At 29.9% G+C, this 13479-nt stretch overlaps 1 protein-coding gene across 1 annotated transcript; it reads left to right on the plus strand.

The window, feature by feature from the left end:
• Positions 1–1491: 1491 nt before the first annotated feature.
• LOC119662599 (putative mediator of RNA polymerase II transcription subunit 26) lies at positions 1492–5384 on the plus strand. The gene is made up of 4 exons (XM_038072254.1): positions 1492–2293; positions 4685–4867; positions 5007–5093; positions 5157–5384. The coding sequence occupies exons 1-4, from the start codon at positions 1589–1591 to the stop codon at positions 5382–5384; spliced, it is 1203 nt and encodes a 400-aa protein (XP_037928182.1). The 5' UTR covers positions 1492–1588.
• Positions 5385–13479: the final 8095 nt, after the last annotated feature.

The raw sequence follows: 13479 nt of genomic DNA on the forward strand, positions 1-13479 counted from the left end.
TTAATATGTTTTAAAAACATTTAAGTCTATTGTTCTTACAATGCAATAAAATACTTCTGTAGGCAGAACTTGGTGGATAGCAAACTAAATCTCCATATACTAAGTACCCAGCAGTAACCTCATATGTCACTTTATTAAAATGTATTAAAAACGTTTAAGTCTATTATAACTATAGCTAACAAGTCTAGCTTTAATTTTGTTTTTGTTGGTAAACCATTACATAAAAAAAAAATTTTTCAAAAATACTTGTATTCAAAATTTGAGCGGGATGATGATATAATATATCATAAGGTTGTTTGCTGATTGATTTCGGTTAATCCACTCCTGTTTATAAAATAATAAGCGTGTATTCTGCGTGGATTTGAACAAGAAGTCTGAAGAATTATGCGTTACATTTTTTTTCTTGTTCGTCTTAATGATAATAATACTGCAGGCGTTATTACAACAACACCTAAAATGATTTTAATAGTAACAACTATATGTTTTTATAAGTATACTATAAGGTTACTTATTATTAAATGGACCTTGTTACCACCACCTACAACAATTACAAGCAACGCTACAAAAACAATGCTATCATTAATATCAGCAGCATCAACTGTAGCAGCAGCAGCAGCAGGAGCAGCAGCAGCAACAGCAGCGGTAGTAGCAACAACAGCGGTAGTAGCAACAACAGCGGTAGTAGCAACATAACAACTATAAGTAAAATAATTACCAGCATAATAAATCGTAAACTGCAAGCACAACTACAACAAGTACAACAAGTACAACAAATACGACCAATACAACAATCACAGTGACTATCACAGTGACTACAATGAAAAAAGTTAACACAAAAATCTGAAAGAAAGCGTTTCTTTGTAAATGCAGAGCAAAAAAAATAAGATGAATGAAAAAAGTCAAGCGGCAATCGGATCAGCAAAAGATTTTATCCAAAAAAAAAAAATAAAAACAAAAATAAAATAAAACAAAATGTTGCGGCAAAAACAAAAAACAAAAAACAAAAAAAAATAAACAAATAAATAATCATACGCAGGATATGAAAAGCGACGCTATAAAAGGACCAAACGCAGAATGTAACAACTTCAGTGCAAATTTTAAAGGAATTCATAACACTTCAACAATATCGAACAATAAATTGCTTAATAAATTATTAAGATTATTTTTTTTTTTTTCATAAATCATAAATCAAAAAAAAAATATTTTTGAACGGTAATATGTGTTTATTATTTTTTTAAATTTTTTCAATACTTTAATAAACTTAAAAAACAACAAAAAAAAAAAAATTAATCATATATATAAAAAAAAAAAAAACAAACGTGGATCCTCTATAACCTTAACTTTATTTGCTGCAGGACATGCAGGAAATATTTGATGATTGAAATTTTGCATCAATTAAGCAGTCAATCTTGCTTTCGTTAAGGAATTACTAAGTGGAGCTCAAACTGAAAGTACTAGTAAAAATACAGTACAATTTATTTGAAGTTTTTAATTACAAAAATCTCAATTTCGAAATTTAATTTACGTACAACACATACACACACGCACACACACACACACACACATTTATACTTTTACGCAATATTTGATGTTTTTACATAAACGAGCAATGCTTTTGGGATATTCACAACGTGCTGAAAATAAATTGCAATTGCAAGGACTCATGCAAAATCAACTGGATTTGGAAGAGCAACAGATACACATACAGAAACAGAAACAGAGGCATCAACATCAACACCAGCAGCAGCAGCAACAAAAAATTCAAGTACATTATCAATATCATGGTCAAAAAGAAAAATTAAAGAAACATCAACAGCATCAACATCATCAACATCAAAATTCACATCAGTGTCAGCAACAACAGCAGCAGAAACAGCAACAGCAGCAACAACAACAGCAGCAGCAATGTCATTACCAAAAACAGTTGCGCTTACAGGTGCAACAACCACATCAACAACAACAACAACAACAACAGCAGCAGCAACAGCAGCAGCAGCAACAAAAACAACTACATCAATATGAACATCATTATAATCATCAACATCAAGCGCATTATCATCAATTGGCAGCAGTTTTAATTGCATTCATATTATTGCAACATGTTGATATGTTTGTATGCCATCATATGCCAATGACAGCAACAGGAGCAGACACAACAGCTATAATTGACGGAGCGGCCAACAAACGTGTTGCAGCAACTGGTATCGATGATGATGGTGCCATTGTCGATGGTCAGCCTGAAGAAATATTTTCATTACCCGATCGAATTGAAGCAAATTATGATGAGTATCCGGTAAGTTTGAGCTCGTATCCTTAACAAATATACATGTGCCTATACACAAACAACATGTATATACACATACACATGCATATATATAAAGTCACATATATAGATAGAAACACTCGAACGTTATCCTTTTGCTATTTTGAAATTTTGTCGTTTTTCTCTGCAACGCCATTTGATTTGAAAGTTGGGTTGCAAAATTTCAACCAAGATATATATAAAACACACACACATATATATATATATATATATATGTATATATATAATTTTTTTTTTCTTTGAACCTACAATTTTCACCTAAAGCAATGTACCTATGTATATAACCTACAATTGAGGTCTACGAAATATTTTTATAAATTTTGTGGAGTAAAAGAATATGACTTTGATTTTTCAATCTTTTCGGAATTTTTTTACTTTTTTTTTTTGTTTTATTGTATTTATTTGATTTATTTTTATTTCCTATGATTTTTAGTTTCTATTTGCGAAAAGTTTCATTTTCCTACTCAATTTGTAATTTAATATTTTTACTTTTATTTGCTTTTGATTTGTACTGCCAACGGCAATTTATACCAAAAAGTATGAAACTTTTTACCAAAGACAAATATTGCAGTATTTATTGTAGGTTCAGTAACCACAGAGCCATAATATTAAGTGACAAAAAAGCTGGAACACTTAACTGAATTTATAGGAATTTTTTTAGGTCGTAAAGTGAGTGGAGTGATTGCCACAGTTACCAATATTTACTCTTTCACATTGGGAGTCCCAAAGCGAGATTGCTTTAAAATGGTAACTTTATTCTTGTTTAACCCCTGCCCTGCATAATTTCTAATAAATTGTTATGCTGAGCTACAAAAGAGTTTGTAGCGTAAAACAGCATAGATAATGAAGAACATTATCAAAAGTAGTAAGCTATGATGTCTTCACCTTAAACTATATTTTTTTCAAAAATTTAATCTCTATTAAAAAAGTTGCCCCACATTAGATTTAGACTAGAATAAAATAGAGACTCAGGCTATCAGTCTAGAAAACTATAAATAATGCTATGTTAATAGATATTGGAAATCTCAACAGACCTTAGTTTAGTGGGTTACATAGGCAGTTCGGCAGATAACCTTTCATTGGCTTCAATTCGCAATCAACAGACTCTAACGATTGTTAATATTTTCACGTTATCATCCACCAGATAGTCATTGCTAATGTGCAAATCACCTGGTATATGTAGCGAAACCACAACTGAAGTTATAGTTTTTTTTGCTGTTTCTAGTCATTGCTAATCAATATTCCTTTTCGCTTTTTACTTTTCTTCTATAATTTCTTTTGGTATTATTAATTGCATAATTAATCATACCTAATATTAAGTCCAAAACTGAACTCCAAATTCATTTAATTATTTATATTTTAATGAAGTATATATCTAATAGATTTTGATAAAAGTTATATTTATTAATTTTTGTAAGTTCCTACCACCATTAACAGAAATTGCCACCATAAACATCTAAATTGCTATATAACATATTGGTCCCAATTTCCCAACCAAAAAAGGTGCGTCTTAGTAGTCAAACGTATGCCAGAACATCTTTTACTTCAGGAATATCGCATTATCATTGGTGTGAAAAGTTTTCGGCAAAGAAAAATTATTAGAGTGAAGAATTTACTTTTCTCCTATATAATATGCTATTTGGTTGTACTAATGACGCACTTGAAGATATCTTTTCAGGTAGCTCTCATATAATGATATTCGAAGCAATTTTCATTTTTGATTCTAGCCCCTAAGTAAGGGGGCATAAATACGTGCCCTATCGCACCTCTAGTTAATCCATATACAATGTATTTAGAAGTCATCGTTTTTCAAACTTAAAAAATATTTGCTGCGATGCTATTTCAAGTCAAGATACATGGGTTATCCGATAAGATAACCTACATATCTAATCCCACGTAGACAACCGATGTATTAAATTAAAAACTTGTTTCGTAGATATTTTTACATGATCGTGAACGGTTGAATCCAATTAATTTGATCTTTGATCTTCTGAAGATTTAACGAATGATTGTTCGAATACTGTGAGTCAATACTGTGAGACGTGGACAGTTGAATCCAATTAATTTGATCTTTCATCTTTTGAAGATTTAACGAATGATTGTTCGAATACTGTAAGTCTATACTGTGAGACGTGAACGGTTAAATCCAATTAATTTAATCTTTGAAGATTTAACGAATGATTGTTCGAGTACTGTGGGCCAATATGCTTTATTAAATCAGCTAATTTAATTATTATGTTTAATTAATTTAACCGATAAGAGTAGTTCATTAATTATAACAATATATATTATTTTGTACTTGACTAAGATGTCGTTATTCTAATAAAACTTTTTTTGGATATAATTATGAATGGTTTAAAGATGATAGTTCCTAAAAGAGCAGCACTACTGTTGGATCGTTTGATGGTGGCTCTGCATCATGCACTCGAGCAGGAACGTAATGGACGACGTAGAATCAGTGATTTCTATGCTAGCAAAAATGCGAATTTCAAGGATACAATTAACAAAAATAATGGAAACAACAATGCTATTAAGAATACGAATATAGTTTCTGAAAAGGTACCGGAAAAGGATGTTGAAATGGGTAAGTTGATATAATTAACTATATACTATATAGTATCAATATATCAAACATTTGAGAAATCGTACTATTTGTTGCATATTTACAGGTTCACCACATTACAGCATGTACAGCGATGATGATCCAACAGTCATGATGGATTATGATTTCAAAGATTTAAATGCTATAAATCGTGCTACCGGTGAAACTGTAAGTTGGATTATAAAACCTTAATTGCATTTTGACATTTGGACAAGTGTAAGAAAATTTCAGTTAATGGCAAAGAGCTTTCAGAGAAGAGCGAAGAACATGGGCGGCATCGATATAAGTGACGGTGATATGGGCGCTGATGGTATGGCTTTGTTAACGTCGTCAGCGGGCATAACTGGTGATGACGTTGGTATTATGGGTAGCGGTGGCGGTGGCGGAGTTGGTCGAAATATTGGTACTGGCGGACGTATGTATTGGCGTTGCTATTTCAATGCAGTTAGCTGCTTTTAATAATAAATAAATTTTAAATATATTTTATGGATTTCAATCCATTTGGAATTTTATGCGCCACACTTAAACAATACCAAAAAACACATATAATATGAAAAAATAATTATATGTTAATATCTATTATTTATAATAATATAAATATACATGGATATATATGAATAAATATTTATTTTGATGAAAATGTATGTAAGCTCTCACACACACATACACATACACGCATACATTGACGAAATAACTTTTAGACATAAGCAAAGATATGCGCCCATAAAAACCTAATTTTATTCCTAAGTAAATTATAAATTTTCTTAATTTAATAATTATTTCTTGACTTAATTGCCCTTAAGGCGTCAATTTAAATGAAATGCTTTTTGAATATTGCCGCACATTAACTGAAAATTTTAATTAAACACTCACGTTTTACTTATACAAAACCACAAAAAAAAAATAAAAACAAGAAAAATATGTATTATTATATTCAAAAAATACAAGTTAATTAAATAAATTATTTATAAATATTTATTGAGGATTTGTTTTGATGGTTTTGATGGATTTATAAATGCCTTTGTACTGGTTATAAATTTTATTCCCCTGGTCTGTTTGACTAAAGTAATTAGTTGGATCATAAATTACGCAGAAATCATGTCCGAAATTTTTGGAATTTTTGGAAAAATTCTGGAAAAATTGTCTATCCGCAAGAATATATATACACAACATTAATAATAATTAATTGGGAAACCTTCACTACGTAATTTTAGTAGTTTTATAAAATTTTATTTATTTATTTTATGCTCTATGTATTACTTCCAATTGTGTGGGTTATTGGAATTGAAGGTGATTTGTAAAAACTCGGAATTTAAACACGGCGTACAGCAGCGGAGTACCAAGAGGGACCTAGGAAATACCTAGATCTGTAATGCTGAAATATGTAAATGATTATGTCTTAATTTGATACTCTAGAACTTTTTTACTTCTAGAGAATTCAGGATAGAAGTTTCTTGACTTAAATTAATGCATGGTCATCTTGTCAGTTATTGTCATAAAACTGGATCGAACAATTGTTCACATGTATTGATTTAAATGCTCTCAATTTAACAGAAGGTGTACAGCAGCGTAGTGCCAACAGATATGGAAAAACGTAGTTGACATTACTTAAATATATATGTATCTGTGATGCCGTAAAATAAAGATATTTTAAATAATAGCAGTTTTTCTTCAACAATAAGATAAACTTTTTAAAACTTTACTAATATTTCTATGTATATATAGTATTCTAAACATCTTTATATAGTATATAGTATTGATTTGATAACATCTTCAAAGTGATTAAACTCAAAGTGAGTTGAAGGCCAGAAAGTATGGCTTTTAGTTCCTTCAGCAAATTCTCTTTTACCGATTCAATCGACTCAAAACGCCTACCACGAAGGGGCAATTTGAGTTTCGGGAACAGGAGAAAGTCGTATGGAAAAATCGCGTACAACAAAAATTTTTCATAGTAAAAATCGCTAAATGCACTTGAGGTAGTCTCACATTAACAGCTGTTGTAAACAAACTACATGACAGATGGCGCTCAAATTTGTACCATATGTCAAGAAAGGGTGTACCAATATAACAAAAAAAATGTTTGAAAAGGGTCTATTATTAAGGAGTAGTTAACAAACATCAAAATCCGGATACTTTTTGAGCAGAAGGTATAATAATAAACTCTAATATCTTCTAAAAGAATTTAAATAAAGTCCACACTTATAAATTTTTTATGATGACCATTGTCACCTATAACTTTAATTTAATATTAGTGGTATGGTTGGCAGTAATGACTGATAGGTATAAATATTTTTTCACCCTACGTAATTAGCAATTATTTGTCGTTTTAAAATCATATTCCTAACAAGGAAGTTTCGTAGATAAACTAGAACCATTCAGTTAAGCTCATATAGTTCAACAGATATTTTATTCTTATTTATGAGTTAAGTGACAGTGTTTTAAGAAATTTCTCTCTGAAAAAAAAAACCTAGAATGAAGACCTATTTAGGATCTCTAAATGTATCTATGCGGCCCTCCACTCTGTACAGTGATATGCATTGGCCCGCGATCGCATATGGTCTGAACAGTCCTGATATATATAATATTTTCCATACTGCTAATGTGCTATTTGCATAATATATATGAGTATTGTATACATACCATGTGAATGTTGTGGAACTAAAATAAAAGTTATGAAGTTTAAAGTTTTATTGTGATAAGACTTCGTAACTAAAAAATTTGTGGTTATTTTATGAATTAAAAATAAGACTCATGTGTATTGCAATAGGTTAGATTTGAGACAGCCAGTAATTAATAGTACATAAACTACTTCTGTAAGAAATTAAACTTTATATTGTCACCAGATATTATCTACTAATGATAACTACAATTTTAGAAAGTGATAAACTAGTTTAATATGTGATTAAACTGAATAAGTGTGTTATATTACGAGTAGGGGTTCATATAGTACAAGTATTACAACTAACCAATTTACTTAAGTATGGCATTTACACTTATATATACAGAACTTGTTGAACCTCTAATCCCTTACTGAACTATATAAACAAATAAAGAAATAAAATAAATATATAAAAGTTTGTGATTTTACTAATATCAAGTGTTGTCCAAGGTTCTATTAGTTATCACTACTCCAAAATATAATTGAAGGTGTATTAATTGGATTATGGTCTTTAGGAATTTCATGCTTTCATTTTAGTTGACATTGAGTTCCTCAATTAGCCATTTAATACATTTAATGGAAAATGCAGTGAAATAGTAGTTTTATCGGCAGATTTGTCCAAACTTGTATAAATACGAATGTTACGAAGCACCTGACTCGTCCTTTTATTGTGTGGTTAAGATTTTTTATCGGACAGAGCCTACACAAATAATATATTCAACATATATAGTGCAAATATGAAACAATAAACTTAAAAAAGGTGTTAAAAATACTTACCCATTTAAGTATAACCTGTTAACAACTTGTATTCCGTTATTGCAAATCCATAGACCAATAAACCATAAAACCATTATAATAAATATTTCATCAATAAAATATTATTTGTTGCTGTCAAACAAGAGAATATTTTTTTATTCAAAAAAAAAAAAATGATCCATATATCAATTCAATATGTTATATATATAACATATATAGTCATGTCTAACCATCGATGGATTATGGACCTCAAAGCTTCTGCCCACGTTTTTTTGCACGGTTTTTTTTTTGTTCACGACGGCCTAGTTTCCTTTTCTAAGCGCGACGCCTGTTTACCGCTCCCTTCTTTTTAGTGGCCTTCCGCTTTTTGCCAATTTTTGTTAAATTTTTTTCAACGGGGAAGAAAACATCTAACGAATCATCACTAATATTAATCTCAGGCTTACATGGAGAGAATTTTTCTTTCTCGATATCCTTTAGATTAACCCACAACTCTCCTCCACTTTTAATGAGTTCAAGTGGAGTTAGTTTTGGATTGTTCTTTTTGAAAAATTTCAAGAAATTAGCAAAACGATTTCGACTCATTTTACAGATAATTTTGACGAATTTTGTGAATCTGAAGTCACTAATAGAAAATATATTTTAATAATAAAAATTTTTGAATTTAGTCTACTCTAGTCTAATTCTATTAATAAAAATTTCAATGCAACTGTGATTTAAATAAAAATAGAATATGTAAGAAATGTAAGTAAGCCATTTCTTACATATTTCGATCTTTTTATAGACCGAAACGTCTGGAACCTTTTGAGAAATCAATTTGGTAATAAGCATCTTTTATGATTTAGAGTTTTTGTATTTATATTTATATTATTTGTAATGATATCTATACATCTATGTTGTAAATATCAGTTAATTTATTAATAATTATGCCGGAAGTTCTGGGACAAATCAAATACGATTTTTTGTTTAATAATTCAAGAAAAAGTATAGGAGATTTTGAATAGATGATGGAATCTATTGTAGTTTGTTTTTATCTGCGCGATTGTCCATTTTAATGCTCCGAAGGTAAATAAAATAAACTTCTGAATAAGATTTTAATTCAATACTTATATCAATATACCTATAGTATTACTAAGTCCTTAAGTACTAAGTTTTAATAACATGCCGACACTTAGCTAGTAGTAACTCTGTGCACTATATATAGATATAGTTCATATGTGGAGTATACGGTAACTTGTTTATCCAATATAATTAAAATTTTAAAAATTTATTTTTTTTAATAATCTTTTTCCGGAGCAATTCAAAATAAAATAACAAATTATTTTCTATATAGGTTGACGGTTTCAAAAATATGGCTAGTTCGATTTATAATGAGACTGAAGTTTGGTCACTTCATTAGATTAGATTTGAATAAATTAAAGCAGGAAATTTTACAAATTTACAAATTCAAGGGAAATGATGAAGAGCGCAAGAGAGGAGTATAGATATTAATTTTTATATTAAACTTATAATTCTATTATTATTGTTGCAATGACCTCATATACAATAATTGATTCAAACACAGTGAGAATTTAAATTATAGTTGTGTTATTAGAGGTATTATTTCAAACCAAGTAAATGAGAATTATAAAATCTTATTTATAATTATTTATATTTCAAGAATTATAAATACATCTAATATTTCACAATATATAATTTTAGAGTACTGATAGTTAAACAAATAAAAAAAAGGTTTATGAAGTTGTTTTTAATATGTGATATGTTATTATATTTTATTTTAATACAAGTGATGACATCTTAGCAGATAATTGCATTGAATTAATATTTATATAAAAAAAAATATATTTCAATTTTTTTTTGTTGAAACTAACGCGCCTTATGGTGAAAAAAGACTATTTAAATGTTAAAAGAGTTCGAGTAGAAATGAAAGACAGCAGCAAAAATTTTAATTAATTTATTGAAGTTTGGCTGAGCCGATGATATTCCAGTATATAAATTTAATAAATTTAATATTTTTATTAATTATTTTTTTATTATTATGGAAAATGTATGGTCAAGATAAATTTTTCCGAAAGGAGACTTTTTTTCGTTTAGCTGATATAAGTTTCGGTGATTTTGCAAAAATAATCATAAATTAATTTTGAGAATTGAGCAAGCTTAACTTTCTTACTTAATTATATGTTAGTCAATTGAAAATATATACATTCCCGTTTTATCACTTCCAAACAATCAAGAAGTGTTTGTAAATATTGTATTATATTCACATATATATATATATATTTGAATATGTATGTTTTTAATATGTAAGCAACCAGGTTAGGTTACATTTGTATGGGTCGGATCATATACATAGTAAGAAGGAGAAATCAAGGAAAAAATACATCAACTTGTTGGTCAACAATTGGAAGAGAAAAGTTGGTTAAAACACGTTATGGGAAGCGTAGAGACGTTAGGGGGGTGATCATGCAGCGGGATGAGGAACCTACGGGCGAGTGTTTAAAGGTACTTGTTAATGCGAGTGATCTTGGCATTGTCGTAAAGGACAGAGATGGAGAAGTGCTTGCTGTCAGGCTTGCGCTTATAATTGTTGCTATCCCCAAGAAGTTTAAGCTCAAACAGGCGGATTCTTGAAACATAATATGCAGAAAGTCATGATTATGTTACTCCACGATTCGTACGGGCGAGACCATATAATATATTTTTAATATTAATTGTAATTTAACGTCGGAAATAAAGTTTTCAGACGGAAGTGATTATCTTTATTTAATAGAAAGTAGTATATTTGGTGCAGAGATTTCGAAAAGTAATGAAATTCAATAACAAAAATTCTTTTCATATTATTTTAATTAATTAAATTTTTGGCTGACCATATAGCTGTATTGGTCGAGTATTGCCAAATACCCATCATCAGTGGTCTTTTAATTATTCGTAAATATATATATTATTTCGATTCCTTGGGTACCGGGACATACTGGCGTACGCGGAAGCGAATACGCAGACAAACTAGCCAGGAAAAGGGCAGCCACACCAATGATGGGACCAGAACCTTTTTGTGGACTAGGAAATAGTACGCTCTTTTCTCCCATAAAAATAAAGGAGAATCAAAATAAAAAGGATTATTGGAATAATATACCAGCATTAAAACAATTCAAATCACTTATTGGTACCTATAACAATAAGAGATGACAGGATTGTATAAATCTATCAAAAGAAAAATTTTGAATCATCACAGGAATCCTAACAGTGCACTGTAGACTAAAACACCAACTTAGAAAACTGGGTATACTTACGGATACAAACTGTAGATTCTGTGAAGAGTATGAGGAGTCGGCCACAGATGTGCTGTTAGAATGCTCCGCGCTAATGCACATACGAAATAGGCTCCTAGGAATGTATATTCTTACGGAAGAGGCAATAAAACCCAGTAAATTCGGTTCTATACTACTTTTTATTGACGCAACAGTGTTTAAAGACCTACTCTAAGCTCAGAAGTGGGCTTCCCCTAACAATAAAAATAATAATATATATTGTACATTTTGGTTTAAGACTTTACTAAATATACAAGAAATTATTATGAAAAAATTACAACTTCATGAAGAAAGGTCTGTCTACCTACAAATAATGTTTTAGAAATTTTGCTTTTAATAATTTGTATTTAATAATTTGATTACTTGTTTATTATTTAAATTGTTATTGTTTTTTAAATAATTATTGCTATTTTTATGGCTGTAAATATGTAAATTATTTAAAATTAATTTTCGTATAAATTTTTTTTATTAATAAACTCTTATTCTGAAGGACTTGAAAAGTCTATTAGAGAAATTATTTCTGCAAATAATTGTTACTTATTGCATTTAATTGCCATTATTCTGAACGTAAATTTTTTTTATGAATTCTACAATACTTAACAAATTTTATGATAGTGCAGAAGCGATTAATATTCATTGAGAATTGCTATTAATTTACAAATTTTTATTATTTTATTGCTTGAATAATAGCGAAGGCAATAAAACTTTGTGCAACCAACGTTTTGTGGCAATTGGCAATTGGCAATTGGCGATGCAGTGCACACCTACGAATCCAATGAACTGAGAAGAGTAAAAAAAAAGTATAATTTGTACTTTGGCACTTTGGCACTTTGGAACAGGACGTCCAACACTTCACAGTTAAGAGTATGCGATTCGCAATTCACAATTTGCAATTCGCCAATCGCTTGAATCGCTTGATGCTGGTGCTCGTGCCTGAAATGTAACTAATGTGCCAAGGTATCGTGCTGCGTTATGGGCGCATTCAATTTAACTTCAAAACATTGTAAATTACGTGACAAAGCCACTTTATCTTGTTTCAGTTAAAGTTATAGTTTTATAATATTAATATTTTTTAGCTTGTTGTGTGGAAAGAAGTCAATTCATGAATTTATGGCATGCAGCGCTCGTCAGCGTTCGTCAGCGCACGTCAGCGTCATCAGCCTCTGCTATCAACGCCAAACTATGCACTTTCCTTCAATGGTAACATAATGGAGCGCCAATGCACTTTGTACTGTATTAGAGAGTTGCATCGTGGATTCAGCTAACTTGAAATAACCTTTAATGCAAATGACAAAAAAAGGGAAGAATTCATGGAGATCAGATTAGCATAAAATCCAGTAAAGTTTGCTGAAATGAACTCTTTGTTGTGTATCTTTGAACTATACTTTACAACACTACAACATCAATGATAAGCTAAGAAAATTTATATATTAAGTACTTACTTAGTATTCAAAAGAAGTTTTTTTTTTTGATCATACGTCTTGCAACTATTTGCTATTTGGTCTACGAAGTATACAACCATTGACGCATATAGCGATATACCAAAATTATCAACGTACATCAACGCATTGACAATAATGATGAGTTGTAATTTCTTTACTTGAGAGACCAGTAACTACTATTTTGCTGCTGATTTGTGGGTATACATTCCAACAAAATTGCCTGTCTAGAAAATTTTTTTTTTTTTTTAATAACTAATAGTTTATTGCAAGTTGTACATTTGAAAGCAAGAAATTTAAATACTTCAGTTATAATTTTATACTTATTACTGCGCACCTCCCTGTCACAATGACATATAAGTGCTATACTCTGTTGATATGGGAAGTAGCAA

This window comes from Teleopsis dalmanni, chromosome X (genome assembly GCF_002237135.1).
Source record: "Teleopsis dalmanni isolate 2A chromosome X, ASM223713v2, whole genome shotgun sequence".
NCBI classification, from domain to species: Eukaryota; Metazoa; Arthropoda; class Insecta; order Diptera; family Diopsidae; genus Teleopsis; species Teleopsis dalmanni.

What these genes read in the sequence shown, in the direction of transcription:
- LOC119662599 (XM_038072254.1), top strand. Translation starts at nt 1,589, where the DNA reads ATGTTTTTACATAAACGAGCAATGCTTTTGGGATATTCACAACGTGCT. An exon ending in CAAATTATGATGAGTATCCG is followed by an intron (nt 2,294 to 4,684) that starts GTAAGTTTGAGC and finishes AATGGTTTAAAG; the next exon opens with ATGATAGTTCCTAAAAGAGC. An exon ending in ATGCTATTAAGAATACGAAT is followed by an intron (nt 4,868 to 5,006) that starts ATAGTTTCTGAA and finishes TCACCACATTAC; the next exon opens with AGCATGTACAGCGATGATGA.